The sequence below is a fragment of the Alosa sapidissima genome, chromosome 7, assembly GCF_018492685.1.
Source record: "Alosa sapidissima isolate fAloSap1 chromosome 7, fAloSap1.pri, whole genome shotgun sequence".
Lineage (NCBI taxonomy): Eukaryota > Metazoa > Chordata > Actinopteri > Clupeiformes > Clupeidae > Alosa > Alosa sapidissima.
This window is the reverse complement of record NC_055963.1, coordinates 37,339,936-37,363,360: the sequence shown is the minus strand read 5'-3', so window position 1 is coordinate 37,363,360 and position 23,425 is coordinate 37,339,936. Positions and strand designations below refer to the sequence as shown.

Sequence of the window (23,425 nt, the reverse complement as noted above, 5' to 3'; positions counted from 1 at the left end):
AAATACATTGACCATTTTGCTATGCATAAATGCAGTAATGAATGGATAAGACCACCTTTTTCATGAACATGACCTTAAAGGTAAACTACAGTATGCAGTATTGGCAATTTCCTTGCTGTTTTCTAGGTTTTTGCTTCTTTTTCGCTGGCTCTGTCATGACTAATGTCTGAGAGACTCCATCGCTACCTTTTTCTAGCCGGTGCCTGGTGTGTATGTGTATCTGAATGCAGTAAAGCAATTCGTTACACTTGTTATACTTCCTGACACTGTGGCCGTCGGCCCGCCAGCCCAAAGTTGCAAGGGTGGTTTTTCCCTTATACCTGCATAGTTTACCTTTAATTTAGTTTAGTTTAGCATAGTTTACATTTAAATTAAGTAAAAATGATCTTACGAGTCATTTTATAATAAAACAATACCAACTAGATTTTTGATCTTAATGTAATATTAATAATACTTGACATTTGACACTAACACAAGCACAAGCAATTTTTGCAGTGTACTGCAAGGTACTCTGGAGTACCTTTAGGTGCTCGGTATGGAGTTCCGCAGATTGCCTGGTTTAAGATACCCTCATTCCTGAACAGTTTACAGCACAACATCCATAAGAAAGGGAATCAAAACAAAATTAATGATAGAAGTCAAATTATGCTTAGAATTTTTTTATTGGTCACTTGGGTCAAGTAAAAATTGTTGGGTGAACAGAAATGCTTCAGAATTGCCAAGAGTAGTTATCAAAAGCTAACAATCAACAAAGTTGAAAATGAAAATGTAGTGAGCTAAGTAGTGAGAAAATGTAGTGAGCTAAGCCACCAGTTACTCTATATTGAATAGGGGTGCACTGAATCCAAGGCTTTGGCTGAATCTTCATTTTTTTGATGGGGTTCAGATTCTGCTGAACCTTGTTTAATTAACCTAACCTAATCCTACGCTGTCACAAAAGTTCACATGATCAGTAATTCACAAGAGTTATGAGCGTTTAACTGCAGGAACCACAGTTGGGTAACCTTGTTCATTTCTCTCCAGGTTTGATGTCGACAAATAATAGTAGGCTAACATTAAGTTGACTGCATCTCTCAAGCCTATGTTGCTGTTGGGTTTAATGGGCTATGACCATTTACATCTGGAGATAGCTCCTTCTAGCTAACTATCCAACTCACGTCATGTCTGCTTGTCATTCGTGTAGTGCTCACCATAATCATAGAAATGATCAATACAAGAGACTTACCGTAAAACTTCAAATAATAGCCGAGTCCCAAATAGACGCCTGTCTCTTTTAAATGCCTGGCGTGACTACAGGTTTGGGTTAAAGGCCAGTCTCAAATAGAGGCCTGGTCTTTTTTTTTGTTTCGGGTTGTATTTAAACTTCTAAAACCCGTCAGATCGTCTGTTTAAGATTCGCAACGAGACGAAACCGTTGCAGAAAGGAGTTGCAGGGGTGTGAATTAGATATTGCACGTCGTTGCAAAGCATTCACCATGTCTAGTCAGAGTTGCAAGGTTTTAGAATGTTGCATCAAGTTGCTGGTTTATAGAATGTTGCAGCTCATCTCGTCGCAAATCTTTGGTGTGAATTGGCTATGATTAGATAGCATTATGGGGAAAATCTAGAGTTCCAAATGGTATAACTTTTTTCAATATGAACTATGCCTACATGTCCGACTTCGTCATCGTTCAATTCATCCCTTTTGTTTAAAATTTGCGGATAAGCTGATGGTAAGCTTGTTTTTATGCTAGCAACAAAACAAAAGGGTTCACAAACGTTATTCGGGGGCAGCCGTGGCCTACGTGGCGCTTCGGACTTGTAACCGGAGGGTTGCTGGTTCGAACCCCGACCAGTAGGAACGGCTGAAGTGCCCTTGAGCAAGGCACCTAACCCCTCACTGCTCCCCGAGCGCTGCTGTTGTAGCAGGCAGCTCACTGCGCCGGGATTAGTGTGTGTTTCACCTCACTGTGTGTTCACAGTGTGCTGAGTGTGTTTCACTAATTCACGGATTGGGATAAATGCAGAGACCAATTTTCCCTCACGGGATCAAAAGAGTATATATACTTATACTTATACTTCTTTATTCTAAATGCGTAAAGAGAAAGAGAAAGAAGTAGGCTATGATTTGAAATGTAAGATGACTTGTCAAATTTGCCAAATAAAATACAGGAGAAACGATATGGTTCATGCTCTCTTATGCTGTTTCATTTGTGCCAAAAAGGAGGGAGAATGAAACATTACACATGTTCCATTTTTGCATAAATAATTCCTGAACGGTTTTGGTCAGGGCTGATAATGCAACTGTATTTGACAAAGGACCAATATAGGCTAGGTTGCTAGTGACAAAATATGAGCTTTCAGTGTGATACGATCTCTTTGTAAATTATGTTTGATTAAAACGTGTTTCATCTGGTCTGGCTATCCCCGCTATTTGGATCTTATCTCACTTAATGAACAACATCTCAACACTAAATGAATGATGATCCGTAATTGTCAACAGATAGTCTAGTCATATGGGTAGACATTCAGTGTGTTTGAAATAATTAATTCTATAATATTTTCCATCTTCCATCTACTACATGCATGTGCCCAGTCAAGTACATAGACGGTACACTGGTCTCACAAGTTTGAGAATCACATTACATCACAAATAAATTCTCTTAATAAGCAATTCCAATGGAAAGTTTCTGGTCTCGAAAATGTTTTTGTCTCACGAGAAATAGAAATAAATTTATTTATAGAACTATTATAGAGATCTCACCTGTTTCTCCTAAACTATAGCCCTCCTCTTGTCTCACCCAAAGACCAATTTAATTTCAACTTAAGATCTCAAAATGCTTTGCTTTTCTTCTCAATCTTCTCAAACTTTTTTCACATGTATCTTACGGGTCCATTAACAGAAACAGGCCTCATTTCAAATGTTGCTTTCCTATGCAATACTACACTTAACCTAAATATTTAACCTACAATGTAAGTTCTGAGTTAAGACAGTTAAGACACATTTAGACAGTTATATTCTTCACAGATTGTTGGCATCATGATTTTGATGAAAGTAAATGCACTTCAAGAATTATACATTTTGGGAAATTTAGAACAGCAAAAGTTGAAGATTATTATTATTGCTGATTATAATCCACAGTTTTTCCTGTTTTACTCAAACTAGTAAACTAGTAAGACAAATGCTTATGCTTTATGCTTTATAGATGTGGTGGTTTCCTCCTGATGTGCTGGGTGGGGCAGTTGCACTTGCACCTGATTGTACGTCTACAAATCCCATTCGTTGTCTTCGCTTTCTCTGTTCAATCATCTGCAGATAGACAATTATTAAGGGATCAATTAATATCTGTAACAAAAAAAAATTGGCAACACAGCCACTATAATCCAACATACAAATATCAAACATCTCAACTTTGTTTATGGATCAGTTAAAAAAAAAAAAAAAACGTTTGCAAGCAGTCACCCTAAATGAGTCTTAAAGGTACAGTCTGCAATTTTGTTCACTCTCTCACACTCCTCTCTTTTTGATGTTGATAGGCTGACTGTGAGTGGCTTGGTCCAATAGCTCGGTATGCTTTTAGAAAATATATAGTTTAGGGTGTTTAATCTGTTTTCCCTGGAAAGTATAGGCCAAAATGTATCCGCTTTTCACTAGATTCGCCAAAATAGAGGGAAATGTATTGTGAATGGCATGGAGGAAGATGGGACATGTCTTAACTGGTGTTATATCTCATCTACAAGAATTGTATGCTTTAAGAAAATATATAGTTTATGGTGTTTATTTTGTTTCCCTTAATAGTCCAGGCCAAAATGTATCAGCTATTCACTTGATTCGCCTATACAGAATAGAGGAGTATGTACCGTATTTTGCATGGTATGGAGGAAGATGGGACATAAGTGCTGATGCTATATTTCATGTACAGGGTATATTCTTTTAGAATATGTATAGTATAGGCTGTCCTATACTATAACTGGTAAAACCATGACCCATGCATGCATTGTTAATTATCAATCTTAAACTATATTTATTAGTATAGCATGCACCTTCGAGCCAGATGTCACAACAATAGGCTACATGCACGAAAGGCTCATCAGGTAGCTCATTTGTTTCCGGTGGAGCGTTAACTGTGTTGTAACGGCATCTTCTGTTGTATTCTACTCCTTACATCTTCACTCTGATACTGAATATCTTGTTTGCACAATAATAACACACACATAAATCCTCCTTTATCGTAACCTGCTGATTCACTAGGTGCAACACCCAACCAGGTCTGTGTAGACACTAATTACATTAACAATAGCGGCAGGTTCAAACACACCTGGCTCCACCGGAAACAAACAAGTGCACCGAGAGCCTTTCGTGCATGTAGCCTATTGAGTCACCTCTTTGGAGAACCCTTCTATTGAATTTGGACATCATGTATCATATCATATCACATCTTCAACTCTGCTCTGACAGATGGTACAGATATTGTCACAAAAGGGTGCACTCACAAATAAGCTCTTTCAATTGGGAAGGTGTGGAAAAGAATGGACTTATAGGGTGAAAATTAGAAGAATGAAAATCTCTCTCTCCTTTGAGTAGAATAGGTGACTGAAAAGGCAACATGGTTGGATATTTAAGGAACATAATGGAGTGATAATTCAGCAGATAGTATTTGATTTCATGATTTCTGAATAAGGTCAATCACCCACACCATCTTTTTAGTGATAAAAATTAGTAGAATGACTCTCCCTATGTTGTCAGTTCAGTTGCATAATGTACTTGAATCGCAGTTAAAAAGTTGTGGGAAAAAAAGGTTAGGTTGAAAACTAGTAGAATGAAATTATGTCCATTATACTCCATATGCTTCGAGTAGACTGAATTGGCAGCATGGTCGGGAAGTTGTGGAAAAGGATGGACTGATTACAATTCAACAGATTCTAGTTAATTTCATGACCTCTTGTTACGCCAAAACCATCTTTTCAGGATGGCATTATTTAATGAAGAATGTACTTCCTTCATTCGAGATTGAAAATCCCATTTTGTCAGAAATTAGCTAGCAAGCTATCTATCTTGCGTACAAGAATATATTATTCGTAATATCTGATATAGCCCATGTTGCCTTCACAATTTTCCTGCATTCACTTACATTAACATACTGTGCTGTCTGATTACTGTTTTAGCCAAAATTATGCAAAGTAAAGGGGCATCATATGGGCCCCTCTGATTGGACAGACGTATCAGTCAACCCCCCGGGGCAAGAGGTCAATTACTATCTACTATCTTGGAAAATGATGGACTGATACTTTAGTGTGTTATATCTGATTCAGTGACCTTTAAATCAGATTAAACACTAAAAACACTTTCCTAGGCTGATTAATGCTTCAGATATAGCCAAAATTAGCTTCTGGCGGCCATCTTGGACACCATCTTGAAAATGACCACTTTAACTGTGGTCAGATTTAGCTAGAGTTTTAATATGTTGTTAAGTACATCTAAAGGTATCATAATCAGTTGAAAAACCTTTTGTATCATTTTTTTTAGGTTAGGTGTTTTTTTTCATGTATTGATCCATCCACATGTCCCTTAAGTATGTTTGTATTACAAGACATATGAAAGAAACAGTAAACATCATAGTTGAGTATTTCTGGTTTGAATTTACAGTGCATCAGTTGATGTTTCAAAATAACAAATCATAACAGCCGATGTTGTCACAAAACAAAGATGGGAACCCAATCCTGACTGACTTGCGGAATGGATTTACCTAAATAATTTTGGAAAGCGAATGTATTACCATTCTGGTGTATCAACTTGCAGGGGACCTTATTTGAATTACTTGTTTGTATTGGAGCCATTGTGTAGTGTTGTGTAAATTGAAGGATTTCTTAGGTTTTCAGATAAAATATCTTGATATTACCTGCTCCTTCAGTTCAGTAAGCTGGCCAGTGAGCTGGCTAACCACCTTCATGGTAGCACTCAGACGATCCTGCAAATTCCTCATCTCATTCTGCTCTCCATCTCCCTCTGTCACTACCAGAGACATTGCCTGCATGCGTGGGAACCAGTCTAGATTTATTTCCTATCCAAGAAAACAATATATGGATTAAATAAATTCAACCAGTTGATCAGTTCAGTGGTATACCAGCCCTGCCCTGATAAGCTCTCTCTTTGATTTTGGAATGTGATCTGCGACTAATCATGCATATACCAATTCTGAGCAGTTGTACTTTTTTGTAAGTGTCCCTATGCAGTAATTATTTTAATATAACAATGTTTTACCAATATATGTCGATTTTGTTATAAGATAAAGTTATATAGTTAAATATCAATGTGACAACATACATTTGTATAGTTACCACATACTGTACATGTCCATCACAAACAACCATGCTTAAGAATCATCTTGCTTGTACAACTGAAAACTTCTGCAGAAACCTTATGTGTAGGGTTAAAAAAAGGCTCCTGAATAGAAACCTTTCTGATTATGAAAGATCATAGGAGACATCACCTTTGGGGTAAAGCCCACAATGGGTGTATCAATGCTGACCCTTTTCAACCAAGCCATTTGAAGAATAAGTAATGATGCGCTCAATGTCACCAGACATGTCTTGTCAGAAATGTGATGTCTTGTGTTCTGCTTCAGATTAATTTGGAATACATACACCACATTGCCTTATAAAAACATGTTATGTCTCTGAAATATGTTTAAAACTATGTACAGAAATGTCCCACGTGTGCATTGTGTATAAACCGCAGGACAGTGTTTTACACAAATAATAAAAAAAAACACGTTTTAACCGCCCCTGTGTATTAACCACAGTGCCAAATAGCCCAATGAATCAGAATCAGATTGTGCTTGTACCAATAGAGCATGAAATCAGATTAGTGTGTTGCACTCCACACACCAGTCTGCAAACACATGCTGTGTCAGTGACTAGAAAAGCCATTGGGTTGCAGAGCGATGTCATGGTATGTCCTGGACAGTGGCGAATGACAGGGAGGGTATTCCTCAAGCTAAATGGTCCTTCCTGGGTAGAACTGGTCCTCCTCTCTGTCCAACTCCCAAAATGTTGGTGGAGAACTACAGTACCTCCTCAAGCTGTTTGCGAGTGTTCGCAAACATTTGTGGGAAACTGAAGGCAAACAAAAAAAAATTGCAACCATTTGTGAACGTTTGCCTATGTTTGCGAATTTGAACACACCACTGGCTTCTTCTACCATTTGTAAAACACACACTGGAACAGACTAGTGAGTGTGCAAAAACTGCAGGTGTGCGTCATAGAACAACATGCCTCCCACACAGGTGCTACTTGTTCAAAAATAATGCATGCACCACTGTCAGTCTCCCATGTCAATAAATTAAGCTATTCAATCCTTGATTTATTTCACTCAAAAATCAACTACAGAGCAATAACCATTTAGCAAAACTTTTGAAAAAAAAAAAAGCTTTAGGGATAATTGATATTAATTGCTCTGGGAACAGGTTTATATACCCCTCCTTCACATGATTATTGTGTGAAAATTCCTAGATGTTAAAATCACCAGACCCCTTTTTCACTTGCCATTATTACACAGTGACAAAAAATGTACATTAACATGGACGTTTCTTATGTTTAAATACATAATGAACTGCCTTGTTTAGTACAATATATAAATAATCCGTAAATGCACGCATAGCTTGTAAGTGCACTTCTAAAAACGCTGAGGATACACACAGGCATCTTTCCCAATACTGCAAATCAGAGGACTAGAATTGCAACGATTGTAACTTCGGAACAGTCCTTTGGTGATATTAGATAACTGTAGTCCTTGAAATCACACTGTTAAGGATCCTTCCTAGAAGCAGTGACAAATTCTGCCTGTTGCTAAGTGGGAAAGCTGTGCTACATGGCAGCAGGCAGCACTTGTACAAAGCAATATCCTACAATAAAAAGTGAGAAATCCAATACTAGATGTCCTTCAGGAACAAGTTGCCAGATGCAACATCCAGTAAGGCAAGAATCCAAGTAAGAATCCAGTTCTTTGAGTTAAGTCAGCAAATGTTAGCTTTTCTAGCTACAGTATAGAAGGGCACAGTGAGATGAAAAGAGGAGAAGTTTATGATATTACTCACTTATATGGCCTTCTGGAATAGCCGGTGATGCAAACGCATCATTGCGCAAATGGATTGGTTCAAAAGGTTCAGTGTTGATACAAGTCAAGTCAAGTCACTTTATTTATATATAGGCTATATAGGCTATATATACTCTTTTGACCCCGTGAGGGAAATTTAGTCTCTGCATTTATCCCAATCCGTGAATTAGTGAAACACACTCAGCACACAGTGAACACACAGTGAGGTGAAGCACACACTAATCCCGGCGCAGTGAGCTGCCTGCAACAACAGCGGCGCTCGGGGAGAAGTGAGGGGCTTGCTCAAGGGCACTTCAGCCGTGCCTACTGGTCGGGGTTCAAACCGGCACCCCTCCGGTTACAAGTCCGAAGCGCTAACCAGTAGGCCTACTGCATACTTTACTCTGCTACATTTCTACAACACCATCGTTCCTTTTTACGATACATTTTATGATCAGTTTTTTTTCTCTCTGACAAACACGTTTGTTTTACCAGGGTTGCTACCAAAGATTCTGGAGCGCTACGTGCCCAGCTTCTAAATCTTTGAAACATAAGCTTCTAGTCTAGACCAGGCAAAGCGTGAGCTTGTAGCCATCTGCATTTGCTAGGCTATATTCACCAGACCCGTGGCTACACTGGACATGCAACTGTGTTCTGTGCCTTTCTCTGTCTGTTATCTGCAGCGTTAGGGCCTCCTCTCCGATGAGATTATTCGCGGATCAGCGAAGTTACAGGCTATGCCAATGCTTCTGTCACACGTCTGATCATTTGCGGCACAAATGAATGGTAGACTATTATAGAACCGCTGGTCAAAAAAAACATAACATTTTCCAGATTAGGAAATATTTCTTAATTGTGTGTGATCAAATAAAGAGGCATAGCCTACAATTGGGGGGTAGTAATGTGAGTGCCCATTTAATGTCTATGTGCGTCTGCGCAAGTTAAACTGAACCTAATCATAAAGACACCTTTCTCAGCAACTTTTCTGTTAAATTAGCAGAATTGGCATTACGATCCACCCGACGTTTCCCTTGTCTACCCCGTTAAACTTCAGGCTCTCGTGTTTTGCTGAATGATATTTTACTCAGATCACCCTAGATAACCAGAATTACAGTCTCTAGAATTGTAGGTCAGAATGTAAACTGGGCCACAGATGGTAAGCACAATTGCATTAGCTTAAAACTATCTAGTCCAGTATAACCTAAAACTAGCTTAATTAAAATGCCACAGCCCATACTGATTTTTCTTTTAGAATATAGATATTAAGAGAATAAATCATTATGCAAATACTTTTACTTTTAATACTTAAAGTACATTTAAAAGCAGGTACTTTTTAATTTTACTTAAGTAGGGTTGTCATTGTGGTACTTTTACTAAAGTAAATATTTCTCTGTGTATTTGTACTTTTACTTAAGTACTGAGTTTCAGTACTTCCTCCACCACTGGATAAATGCAGAGACCAAATTTCCCCTCACAGGATCAAAAGAGTATATATACTTACTTACTTACTTATACTGCTCACTTGTTTAATAAAATTCAGAGAACTATCAACTAGGACACCAAGATTTTTAACTACAGTGTGCAGATTTGCAGACAGGGTCCTAGTGTTCTGATCGAGTTGTTAACAATGCTGGGGGAGCTAAATAAAATCTAAATAAAAATGTCAGTTTTACTATCATTGAGTTGGAGAAAATAGCTTGCAATCCAGGATTTGATATCATCTAAGCAGTTTAACAAGTGAGTGATTGAGCAAGGACTACCTGGTGTTAATGGCATGTAAAGCATGTTGCAACGTTGGAGGTCAGTAAACATTGGTCGTAGTGTTATCCAATTGCGTCGAAGTCCAGAATCATTCAGAGTAAACATTGGTCTAGTGTTATCCTGCGTGCAGTGAGATTTTCAAATGCATGCTTGGTGCCGCCCCTCGTGTTGGGCCATTACATTGTTCGTGGCCAGACCCTTAATCTGTCTAGATTACCAGGGTCTGGATTTTCCAGGCTAAGTGAATATTGTATTTTTGAAAGATTGAGCCGAGAGGAAGCATGTACAAAGAAAATAAAAGGGGGGCTAAAATTGAACCCTGGGGAACACCACACTTGATAGGAGCAGAGGATAAAGAGCAGTTTCCTAAAACAACTGAGAACGTTCTATCTTTCAGGTAGGAGGTAAACTATTTTAAACTGGACCCTGTAAGTTTACTCTGCCCTCCAGGAATTTAAAAAAATGTCATGGTCGATTGTATCAAATGCTGCACTAAGATCAGGCAAAACTAAAATGGCACAGGGCCCAGAGTCAACACAAAGCAGGATGTCATTAAGAACCTTCAACAGGGCGGATTCAGTACTGTGCAGAGCTCTAAAAACTAGACTGAAATTTCTCAAAGGTATTAAAAGTGTTCAAATAAGAGGTGAGCTGAGAAGACAACTTTTTCAAGGATCTTGGAGATAAAAGGTAACTTGGAGATGGGTCTGTAGTTCTTAAGGTCACTCGGGTCTAAATTGGGTTTCTTTAAGAGAGGTTGGACAGTAGCATGCTTAAAAATGGGAGGGACGACACCACTTTTATTATATAATATGTATATTAGCTATTAATTATGGCCAGAATAAGGGGGCAGAGTACCATAAAAACTTCCTTAAAAAGACGTGAAGGGATAACATCTGAAGGACAAAGGGAGGGCTTCATGTGTGAAACTATTTCAGATAGTTGGGTAGATGACACTGGTGAGAAATAGAGTAGATTGCTGACTGGAAGAATAAATTCAGATGAGACAGGGTTAACTTGTGGCATATTGGCTCTTAGGATGTCGATTTTATCAGTAAAAAAATGTAAAAACTCCTCACAGGTGAATTAAGTGGAAGCAGAGGTAAAAGTGGCTGACGGATTCAAAACAGAGTTTATAGTTTTGAACAGCACTTTGGGTCGATTTGTGTGATTGTTTATCAGAGTGGCATAGTAGTCAGCCTTGGCCTCTTTACCTAAAAGTTGGTATTGTTTTAAAACATCTTGTAGAATTTCACAAGACACCCGGAGTTTGTCCTTTATCCATTTCCTCTCCGCCTGTCTGCAGGCATGACAGAGAGTGCGGGTGGACTCGGTTAGCCAGGAAGCCGAGCAGAGGGCCGTATGTTTTTTTTAGTGCTGTCAAACGAATAAAATTTTAATCACGATTAATCGCTGAATTCCTATAGTTAATCACAATTAATCGCATATTTTATGATATGATTAAAATTCTATTATTTTGCATTTCTGAACTTTCCAGGAGTCCATATTAACAATAAAGCAATTATTGTTTATCTTGATTGGGATTCAAATGAAAGCAAAGCAAGTTACTTTATTAACTGAACTTTAAGACATAGGTCTATTTGATTATTTCAAATCAAATTTCAAAAGATGTGCAGCAGACCTGAGGCAAAACAATATATTCTTCAGAAATATAGCTGATATAAACTGAAATAAATGCTACTGCAGAAGTGCATGCACAAAATGTAGGCCTACACACATTATAAAGGGCATAACAAACAGAAAATATTATATTCATACTATATTCATTATCTTTGAGTTCAGTTGAAAATAAGGAAGTTTTCAACATGAGTGCATTGCCATTTTATAGGCCTACAGTCTATGGTGCACTGTCACTTGTCACCCACATCAGCGCCGAAGTTTTTAACAGGCAAACACTGGATGAACAATGGATTTTATGGAGCAGCGACCAAATATAACTGAATTTACACGGCTGCAAAGTGTGATGCTGGTGTGCGGAGTTGTATTGAAAAGAATGGAATCTAATGTAAATGAATGTCGAAAGCAGAGTGCATCGCAAATAGTAGCAGCCAAAGAGGAATGTTGATAACAGAACAAGTGACGGTGAAAAAATCTTTGGCGGCACATAACTAATGCGTCAGCCTAGGCTACTACTCTTTGGCCAGCTCGTTAGCCCAACCAAGTGTGTGCAGCATGCCTTTACGTAGCCTACTAACGGCGCATCATCATAAAGATACATTTGATCTGCATCACGCCCCATTTTAGCGGAAAACATGTTAACATTATATCATTGAAAGACAGCTAGTAATCACACGTTGACGTTACATCTAGTTATTAATTCACAGGACATTCAATCATTTTACTAACACGGCAGTTATGAAGAATTGTGTTTATGTAACTTACTCATGTCGAAACAATGTACATTACCAACCTTATTCGTTTGTAATACCCCATGTAGGCTATTATACAAATTTAGCATGTACACTTATCATAATATCCCATGCAAAACGGTTACCTAGTTGTAGGAAATAGGCTACGTTCATATTACAAGTGATAGAATGAATGTGTGACTTATGTTTAGTTGATGTTATGACATGTAAAGTTAAGCTTGCTGAACTTAATTAGTCAGCCACGGGCAGTTTGACTGTGCCTATCGATACATTTGTGACACTCCTAGTAAACTGTTCCTAGCAAAACATAGGAACATGGTCACATTAATCCCATAAACACACAGATAACTCTTACACCAACCTTATTTTGTGCCTTTTATTCATGTTTGTTTCTATAAGTTTACTATAAGCACGTTTCACTCTCCACTTTGATGCAGCATAGATTTCCATTATATCAGTCATCTTCCCCCTAAAAGGGGGCGTGTATGCAGCACATACAACGTTCTGTTCCATTCCATTCGTCAGTGCGTATTGTTTAGTTTCCGGTCTGGCTAGATCGGTGTGGTGTTGTAGTTGTTCTAACGTTACTAGTTGTTGCAACAGCATGTGAAAAAACTACAAAGTTTGTTACACCAAAATGAACGTTAATCTCGCGATAAAAAAATTGACGCCGTTAAAATAGGTTTACGTTAACGCCGTTAATAACGCGTTTAACTGACAGCACTATTTTTTTTACTTTTAGAGGGGCTACATTGTCAGAGCAAGCGGAGTTGAAAATAGAGACCAGTTCAAGAGTGTCAGGGCACGAGGATAGGGCTAGAGAGATATGGGGTAGGTGGGTATGAGTGAAAGAGTCTGAGAAAAGGGCAGCTATGGCTGAGTTTATAGAACGGGAGAGGGAAGGGGGTGGAGGAGGGGGAAGGACGGGATTAGACCAAGTGGAATCAAACTCAATCAGAAAGTGATCAGAGATAGTAGTGTCAGTAGTTGTGCAGTTGAAAACAGGGAAACCGAAAGATAAAACCAGATCTAGTGCGTGCCCTTTCTGATGAGTTGGGCCTAGAACTGATTGATTTAAATTAAAAGACTCCACAAGACTTAAAAACTCAAAGACCATAGGCTTAGTTGGACAGCAAATGTGAATGTTAAAATCCCATAAAATCAATAACAAAAGATCATAAAATTCCTGAATATAAATACTACTAGTTTTGGGAAGTCTGTACACCAGAGCACATAGGACAGGAGTAGACACATTTATCATCAGAAGCTGAACCTCAAAGGAGGAGTAGGCATTGGTGGGTAAACATCTCGAAACTTAAGAAACTTACTCGGAACTTATGGAGTAGAAATGAGGAGGACAGATATCACCAAGTGACGACAAGTCACCAGTGCTAAGCCAAGTCTCAGTCACAAACAAAAAGTCCAGGTGGTGGGATGTAATAATGTCATTTAAAATTAAGCTTTTGTTAGCTATTGATCTAGCATTTAATAGAGCAACTTTGACTGGGGCTTGCTGTGTCGCTGACAACGACGAGGAGGAGTTCTTTTGGAATGTTAAAAGACGGAGGTTAGCCGCATTGACTCCGCCGTCGGAGCGTGAGGGTTTTAGAGTGAGATGAGTTGACCGATGGACCGGGATGATCGAAGCCAGAGATCGTAGATTCCGGGAGTCAGAGCCTCTGGGCCTGCATCACCTAGCTGATGGTAACGTCGACAGGACTGTCGGAATGCCAAAGCCGACGCACAGTTTGTAAACTCCTGAGGGCAGACGCAGGGACGACGAGTTCAACTGTAACAAGTCAGCTACAGAGTAGATGGATTTGCAAGTGGCTTGCCTAGCCATGAGAGAGTCATAAAAATAAACAATCCACAATGTCGACGATACGACGAGTAAGCTGATAGCAACATTAGATGGATGGACCGCATCCTAACTCCCCATAAAACACGGATAACAAGCTGAGCTCATGGCCAAGTTGCATTAAAGCAGAGTGGGCTCGAGTTAGGCCGGTGAAGGTGCTTGAACCCGCGCTCAGAAAAGGGGAGCAGGTCCGACGCAAGCAGGTGAGTCCATTTGGTTATAGTGGACAAACAAATCCAGTGATAGAGTAAGTAGCAGATACACAAACCAAAACGTCAAGGACAGCACCCAGGGAAAGCCCAAACAAGTCCAAACAATCCAAAACAAACACAACAGTTTCGTGTGGTGAGCAGCAGTAGACATTCACGCCAGTGTACACTCGCTTCATGCATGTGCAGTAGGATGAAGGAGAGAGGGATGGCTCGGTGTACCATCTGAAGGCAGTATCCCAAAGGTGATAGAGAGCGACTATGTTGTGTGAAATATTGCATGTAGTATAGGGAAATCATTTGGCTTAAATGCTCACATGTAACAAAGAAGCTTTGTTTTACTAACTCCTCAGTATACAACCTCTGAATATACACTACCTAAGACTGCTGTGTGTTATGTACCATATATGGCTTTAAATGCCACATGTTGCATTACCTTGATCATACGGGCCACATAGCTCTCTGGACCAGTGTAATCCGTCTTGGCTTTCTCACGTAAAAGCACAATGAAATACAGGTAATTCCAGATATTGTGCTCCGACTTGATGTGCTCCTCAAAAGACACAGTCTTATTATCAAACTTATCTCTCTCAAGACCTATGGAAAAAAGATTAAAACAAAAAAACACACACCTATAAAAGCAGAAAGTTGTAGAAATCCTTTCAAAATTCAGGGGTTCTGAATACACAGAGGAAATAAACACCAAAGAAACTTATTCCAGCAAAGAATTTACTCTCTTTTCAATTAAACCAGTGGGGGTAGAAAAAACATGATATGTTGCTGTTTATCGTATACCACAGATGAAGCAAGTATTCTTCAGGGTTTCCTCTTTGTTCTGTTTCTCACTGCGAAGGTCAGCAAAAGTGTCAATGATGACTCCAAAGATTAAGTTCAGAACAATAATGATGACAATGAAGTAGAAGAGCAGGTCATATACTACCCGCGCTGGAAATAAGGCCTCCTACAAGTAGACAAAGAAATACAGTAGGGGTGAAATGATCAACTATTTATGTGATATATTAAATTATGCAATGTTTTTTTTCCTTAAAAAGTGCTCTTTCTAATACACATTAGTCCCTTTCGCACCAGAGAGATTTTTGCAGGTCCTAGAACTTGTGTTCTCATGTACGGACCAGACCAATTTGGGGATTATTAAGTACCTCTGACTGCAGTTCCTATAACTCTTTCAGCTCCGACCTCAGTGCAGGGTCTTTTTTTACCGCATAGGAACCCTTAGTGACCTAGGTCTACGTGATTGGTCTAACTCATAAGCCAAACCCACTGTCAAACTTGCATTCACAGCCACACCATTTTTAAAATCCGCGCTGCCTGCGTAAGCAAAACATACGGAAATATACTACTGTCAGAGACTTTATTAACGAGACTGGACGGCATGCAGAAAGCACTCTGCTCCAGCCCGGACCCAAATGGATGGTGAACAGCCTTGTGCAGTGGCATAACGTCTGCTACGCAAACGATACATAACTTTCTGTTCTAATACGCCTGAATGTGGGCCTATAGTAGGGACTACACACAAATACAACTCGCTAATATTAGAGCTAGTTAAACTTATCGATCGTTTCAATTTCATTTGCCCTGTCCTTGATCTCTGTTAATTAATCTCTATCATGTAAGGGGCTGGGACATGGAAAAGCAATTATGAAATATGTGAGGTAGGAAATCGAGTTTTGCCATGTTCCATTCATTTGTATCATTATGTCTTATGGCCAACACATTATAAGGAGAGACACACTACAACATTACTTCAAATCAACAGACACATTTAGTATTATAATTAATTTTCTAAAGCTGATAGTTCCGGTCCTTGATTGTGATTGGCTGAATCACGTTCGATGCCATTGTAAAATCCAGCATAAACATACACTTTGACCGCATTTCGTTCTATAATACTGCACTACCATAACTTGATAGGCACTCCGCCTAACAACGCCCCTTAGCTGTTGTAGAATCAGTGTAACCTACGGCCTCTCGGGGCTTATTGCTTAAATATATGACGTCAGCAAGGCACTTTGTTAAATAATTGGAAAAATTGCAATGCCCTCGTCAAGAGGACTGAAGTTTTCTGTATATTGCAGTATTTTTGTCAAAGACTAACAAGATAAGCTATTGAAGCAACAAAAACATAGGTGATAAAATGAAGCTAAATGAACCTAGGCAGTTCTACCTGACAAATTTGGTCAAAACAAAGTCATGAATTAACCAGTAGGCTACACCACATACAGTATGGGCTAATGTTATGCTTTCTATGGATAGTTCACAGTCTCAATCTCTTGGTAAATTAATCATCTCCCCATAGGCCTATGTATAGCAAACTAATTTGATTTCAACTCTAGGCTCTAGGCAAGGATATCACGTCATAACACTCAGGCTATGCCAGGGTAGTGTTCAATGAATTCCCCACAGCTAACATTAGGCTTTTATTTTCCAAAACTTTCCAAATCTACATTTCTTTCCTTATCTTCTGGCTGCTGAATGACTTTTCTTGCCGTGCGCTGTCACTTACTCTTTCACTCTTGCTGTCTCCAGAACCATCTAATGTGAATATTATTTTGATAGGCATAGGTTTAAAATCGCTGCATCAGTTGGATACTAAGCAGACTATGGAAAGAAGGGGGAACCAGTCATGCAGGGCACCAAGGCCATAGTGGCCTGGGAACTTCCGATTTTTAAAGAGGCATCGCGTCAAACACAAGGGGCAACTAAGGCTGTGGCCACCGTGAAATTCCAACCCTGCTTCACTCTATTGTTTTTATGTTTGTTTTCCTTGAAACCTAATATTTTTGTCAATGTTGTATTTTGCCTTTGTACTTTGCAACATGTTTTTAGTGTGATGATGATCATGATGAGGATGCTTTCCTCATCAGCTAGCTAGCTGTGGTTATTAATTGGTCTTGCTTTGGGACCCACAATTTCCCATGTTCATTAAGTCACAAGCCATATTTTTTTTACTGACCAGTGGGATAATGGAATTCACAGCATTTGGATAGTGGTGGCACCAAAGTGTAGCATTTCCACCTCAAAAGTACATGAGGTTCTGCTACCCAGATGCCCAATGTCCCTTATTTACAGTAGTTGTGTGCACATCCCACCTTTCTTTTGGCCAGGTGCCTGAAGAAGACCCAGACAGGTTAGGAGCTAAACTGTGTGGACATCCTTACTTATTTTGTGCCATGAAAGAATGTGCTCATTCAACTTAAAAGATAATTGTATATGTTCCAACCATCAACTTGTACATTATTTGTAAGTCACCACTTGACAAGAAAGATTTTACCAATATTAACTAAAGGATTTAACTGACTAAACACAATTTGAATACATACTTCTTTAGATGGTCTGCGTAACACATCTCCCACCCCACCTCCATTCCTGAGCCCATGGTTTAGCACAGTCACAATGCACATGAGCAGTGTGTCACAGGCAGGCTCTGTGTTGTCCTCGTCCTCGTCCTCATCTACCGTCACATTCACAAATACACACACACACACATGCACACAGGAATATGCAGTACTTACTTTGAGAATTATAGTATAGAATCAGTAAAAGTATAAATATATATAAGTATATATACTTTTTTTATCCCGTGAGGGAAATTTGGTCTCTGCATTTAACCCAATCGGTGAATTAGTGAAACACACTCAGCACACAGTGAACACAGTGAGGTGAAGCACACACTAATCCCGGCGCAGTGAGCTGCCTGCTTCAACGGCGGCGCTCGGGGAGCAGTGAGGGGTTAGGTACCTTGCTCAAGGGCATTTCAGCAGATTAATCAGACTTAAGCAGATTATGAGATCTAATGTGTTGTTGAAAGAGATTATAGATTCTTATAGAGTCTTATAGATTGAAGTTCCTGCCAGAGATGGGGATTCAAGTCTGATACTGATGACTTGCGCTAGCCTAGCACCTGCGAACTCTGCAACTAGAAGGATTGGATGAAACATGTTTAAAACGGTCTCCACTGATAAATATCACACTTGCTAACTTGGAAATGAGGTCCTAAATCCAGAATCCTGAACCACCCCTTTAAGACTTGTATCATGCATGCAGTGTTTGCTACCTAGCCTAACATGCGTGTGAAAATGAAAACCAAAATGTTCCACAGTGCCAAACTATGTGACTTAAGACCTGCCGTTGTAACATTTAATCAGTAGCAGTAATCCCAATTATAGATTACAATTGAGTGTTGAGCATTTCATGAAATAAAGTAATTACAAAAAAGCCATTTTAATTTCAATGATAACAATTTATTCAAGTTGGTCTTACTTACTTCAAATAAATTCTATTAAATTAGTTATGTGATAATGAGACACATTACCTGTATCCATGCTTGGCAAACGGTCAACTTCCATAATGAAATCATTTTTCAAGCACAGAAAGCCCACAATGGAGAAGAGGTAGACCAAGATGAGGGCCAAAAGTGCAGTCAGCAGGATAGAGCGCCCATTCCGTGTAACACTCTTAATGACATTAAACAAGGTCTCCTCACGGTATATAAGGTCAAACAGCTGTAGAGAGAGAATGACAGTAGTGCAAGCATAGCATAATACATCTGTTCACTGAGTTTGTGTCAGAATTGAATGTCTGAATACATATTAAATTAATAATACCAGGATACTGTAGAACAGCTCGTGCACACATAGTCCCAGGGTGCTGGTCAGCACATAAGCCAGGTGATAAAGGAACTCAACATCCATCAGCATTGCACGGTATCCCATAATAAAGGTGCCATTGTTGCCAACAAAGCTAACAACAAAGACAATCTTGTTGATAAGCTGTAAAAGAAAAATGTACGTACACAAATGTACAATGTACATTACAAAATGTAAGTCATCACATCATGTAAAGGTTTCACAATTGCAAATAATAAATAATATTATTTTTATAATGACATTTGGCATCCAATGTGGGATTCAATGTGTCTTCCAGATTGTATAAATACTGTCAGTTAAACGCGTTATTAACAGCGTTAACGTAAACCTATTTTACCGGCGTCAATTTTTTTATCGCGATATTAACGTTCTTTTTGGTGTAACAAACTTTGTCGTTTTTTCACAAGCTGTTGCAATAACTAGTAACGTTAAAACAACTACAACACCACACTGGATCTAGCTAGACTGTGCTGCATGTACACGCCCCCTTTTAGGGGAAAGGGAGCTGTTTGGATAATGGAAACCTATGCTGCATAGAAGTGGGGAGCAAAAAGGGGTTATACTTACTAAATCTGTGAATAAAAGGCACAAAATAAGGTTGGTGTAAGAGTTATCTGTGTGTTTATGGGATTAATGAGACCATTATGTTCCTATTTTTTGCTCTTTCCAGTTTAGCCTACTAACAGGAGTATCACGAATGTAGGCACAGTCAAACTGCCCATGGCTGACTATAATTAAGTTCGGCAAGCTTAACTTTAAGCTTAACATCAACTAAACATAAGTCACACATTCATTCTATCACTTGTAATATGAACGTAGCCTTTTTCCTACAACTAGGTGAGATAATTGGCCATGCCTGTTATACTGAAGATCCACAGTTAGCTAGCTAGCAAGCTAACCGTTTTACATGGGATATGGTAAGTGTAGCTAGTACGTGCTGAATGGGTTGTAATGTAGCCTACATTGTTTCGACATGAGTAAGTTACATACACATAATTCTTTATAACTGCCGTGTTAGTAAAATTATTGAATGGCCTGTAAATTAATAACTAGATGTAACGTCAAGGTGTGATTAGGCTATCTGTCTTTCCCATTAGAATCAATGGGGCGTGATGCAGATTAAATGCATCGCACTTTGCCGCCGTGTAAATCACGATTCAGTTATATTTGGTCGACGCCGCTCCATAAAATCCATTGTTCATCCAGTGTTTGTTTGTTAAAAACTTCGGCGCTGATGTGTGTGGCAAGTGACAGTGCACCATAGACTGTAGGCCTATAAAATGGCAGTGCACTCATGTCGAAAAGTTCCTTATTTTCAACTGAACTCCTTATTTTCCTTATTTTCAACTGATAATGAATATAGTATTTTATGTTTGTTATGCCCTTTATTAGCAATATTTCTGAAGAATATATTGTGTTGCCTTAGGTCTGCTGCACATCTTTTGAAATTTGATTTGAAATAACCAAATAGACCTACGTCTTAAAGTTAAGTTAATGAAGTAACTTGCTTTGCTTTCATTTGAATCCTAATCAAGATACACAATAATTGCTTTATATTGTTAACATGGACTCCTGGAAAGTTCAGAAATGTAAAATAATAGAATTTTAATCATGCGATAAAATATGTGATTAATCGTGATTAACTATAAGAATTCAGCGATTAATCATGATTAAAATTTTTAATCATTTGACAGCACTAATAAATACCAAAACTAAACCAATTTAAAAATGAAAAAAAGTAAATAGTTTATTATCCGTCTAAAGTGCAGATCGAGCTGATTGAATGCCTGTTCATGAGGAGCAGGCTACATGGCAAGAGGCAAAATCTGAATGTGAAAACTTGAATATCCCCTAATGCTATCTAAAATATCTATGAGGAGACTTGCTGTTCGATATATATATATATATATATATATATATATATATATATATATATATATATATATAGAGAGAGAGAGAGATAGATAGATAGATAGATAGATAGATGTATAGAGATTATCAAACTACGATGTAAAACAGCGTAAATTCAAGTACAATATGCATTATGCAATGCACATTGCCAATCAGAAGATAAGAACAAAGTGATCCTTGTTACAGCAGAGTTAAAGGAGCATCCAGCTAAACACTCTTTTGACTCACTAGTAGGTTGTGTAGGTGATGTGAAGTCTGTTATGTTGAGCAGTTTGTACAACGTTCTTCTCTCAACAACCAATGCCAGGGACTCTGGTGCTATCCCCAGCACATAGCCCCCCCTTCATCTTCAGCTTGTTCAGATTCTTAGGGCCCATTGTACAAAGACTGCACAAATACTGCTTTTTTCTGTCCGCAGAAAGTGAAACGTTGCACCCTCGCATATTGCCTTGAATTTACTAAGCTTTTACTTCATCAGGTAAACCTCCCTTTAACGTAATCTGCAGTGCCCACAACCAAACAGTATAATTTAATCACTAGCACAGATCAATGGAGTCAACCAATGACAGCATTAAAAGGAATCAAAAGTTTAGCAATCATGACAGTTGGTCTGATACCCCTGATGCTGACACCATCCGGACCTGCAGTTTTGTTCTGGATTTGTCCTTGCAGGCTATTTCCAAAAGTTGATATTGAAGTGGTTCAACTCAAAGAGAACTGTTCTGTACTGTACTTATCAATCATGTCATTGTTTAGGTACTTTTTGCAAGAGTATTTGCCATAAAAATGTGCTGAATACAAGTACATCAATACCTTTTTGTTTTTAATCAGATGAAACTGTTTTATACATTCAAGAGTCAAAACTCACATTCAGGGTTCCCAACAGGATAAGAGTGGGGCCGATGCCAAAGTGGTAGATGGAGCGCAGTATGAGAGCTACAGTGAGGGGTCGAAGCCCATAACGCTGTGACAACAGGCCCATGATGGACAGTCCCGCAAAAACCCAGAACATCATAGCCAATAGCGAAGAATCTATGGTACCTGAGAGAGCACAAAACATGTTTAACCAAAATTATTAAATGATTTATATATTTTTCACATGACCAGATATAGAGGCTTAATAATAATAGAAAATTAGGAAGGTACAAAAACCTCAGAATAAACAATAAATTGTAAATAAATTGTAAAAAAATTATAAATCCCTGCTCACAGAAGTACCAGTATTTATTCCACTTCAAGCACTGCTCACATGTTTTGAAATACCAATATGCCATGACAGGAGGAATATATTAAATAAGAGGAAGCTAGAATAATCTTAATACAGATAGATTTGGGGAATAGCCATTTCTCACCAGAGTTATATGGGTAGAAGAGGGCAATAATGAGGTTTATAAAGACAGCCAGATTGAAGGAGATACTTCCCCACAATGCCATGCGACCTGAGAACCAAAACAACACTGGCATACCTGCACACATGCACACAAATATTTTAGTCTTTCAGGAATAGGATCATATCTGTTCATTTATATAACAGAGACTGTCAGAGATATGATGAATAGGATTTCTTACTGCGTAGCTTTTTCTGCCACTCCATCTCATTGTGTAGAAAGGATGTCTGCTCAAAGAAGTGTGTAACTTTACTGCCCTGTTCATCCTGCTCTGTCGTATTGAACACACGGACTTTTGATTCCTCTGTTAGGTACTCGCAGATAGGATGAATTGGGAACACAATCTGCTCCATGCTGTGATCCTCACGCACAATCTGAGTCCAGACACACATATAAGTACATTCTTACATGTTGCTCATCTCGTCATTGTTCTTCCACAGTTGACTGGATATCTATTACACATAACTGTCTGGGAATTTTCCAATGGCTGTAATAAGCTCAAATGAAAATATAGCCGCAAGGGGCAACAATAGGGCTCCAAGAAGCTGGAGACCATGGGGACCCTTGTTGATTTTTGAAAAAAAAATTGTTAATTCTTGTGAATTTTACAGCAATTGCTGCTGTAAGCCACAGTGACAACTGCAGATACCTGCAGTAGGCCTTTGGGCACTGAGAATGTAGAATTGTGAGCACTGAGCAGATTCCAAAAATAATTCTGTGGAAATGCATGGATTCCTGTTGCTTTCAGTATCAAACGTATAATTCAACTGTGATCACAACATTTTTATTATTTTTGTATATGTCTACTGTAAATGTTTGATTTGTTTATACAAACTGTGTATGCATGTGATGATACAAATTAATTGTGGTACAGTATCATTGCCTATGAAATTATCTCCAGGCTTGCCAGCCTACCTCAATTTGTGATGTGTGCCTGTCATAATACTCCAGGGGCTCCTCATCCGGTTTCTCAATGGGCCCACTGGACTTCAGCATCTGGGAGAGCTGCTTATTGTTCAGGTTTAACTGAGGGATACAAACAAAACCATTTAGCTGACTAAGCACACACAAAAATCAATCATACTATATCGATTTCCATCTGGTCCGTTTCCTGTACAAGCTGTCTACGATGCCCTGCCAAGCCCAGCGAACCTCCATGTCTGGGGG

At 38.8% G+C, this 23,425-nt stretch overlaps 1 protein-coding gene across 4 annotated transcripts in view; it reads right to left on the bottom strand.

Moving 5' to 3' along the window:
• Positions 1-2,350: 2,350 nt before the first annotated feature.
• itpr3 (inositol 1,4,5-trisphosphate receptor, type 3) overlaps positions 2,351-23,425 on the bottom strand; it is a 191,701-nt gene continuing 170,626 nt past the window's right edge. For all 4 annotated transcript variants that reach the window (XM_042098198.1, XM_042098197.1, XM_042098199.1 and 1 more), the window contains 11 exons: positions 23,174-23,284; positions 22,440-22,632; positions 22,223-22,336; positions 21,739-21,911; positions 18,918-19,082; positions 18,626-18,815; positions 17,634-17,764; positions 15,088-15,253; positions 14,729-14,889; positions 5,880-6,041; positions 2,351-3,289 (listed from right to left, as the gene is read on the bottom strand). In XM_042098198.1, coding sequence (XP_041954132.1) covers positions 3,173-3,289; positions 5,880-6,041; positions 14,729-14,889; positions 15,088-15,253; positions 17,634-17,764; positions 18,626-18,815; positions 18,918-19,082; positions 21,739-21,911; positions 22,223-22,336; positions 22,440-22,632; positions 23,174-23,284 — 1,683 coding nt within the window. In that variant the 3' untranslated portion in view covers positions 2,351-3,172. The remainder of the gene's footprint in view (positions 3,290-5,879; positions 6,042-14,728; positions 14,890-15,087; positions 15,254-17,633; positions 17,765-18,625; positions 18,816-18,917; positions 19,083-21,738; positions 21,912-22,222; positions 22,337-22,439; positions 22,633-23,173; positions 23,285-23,425) is intronic.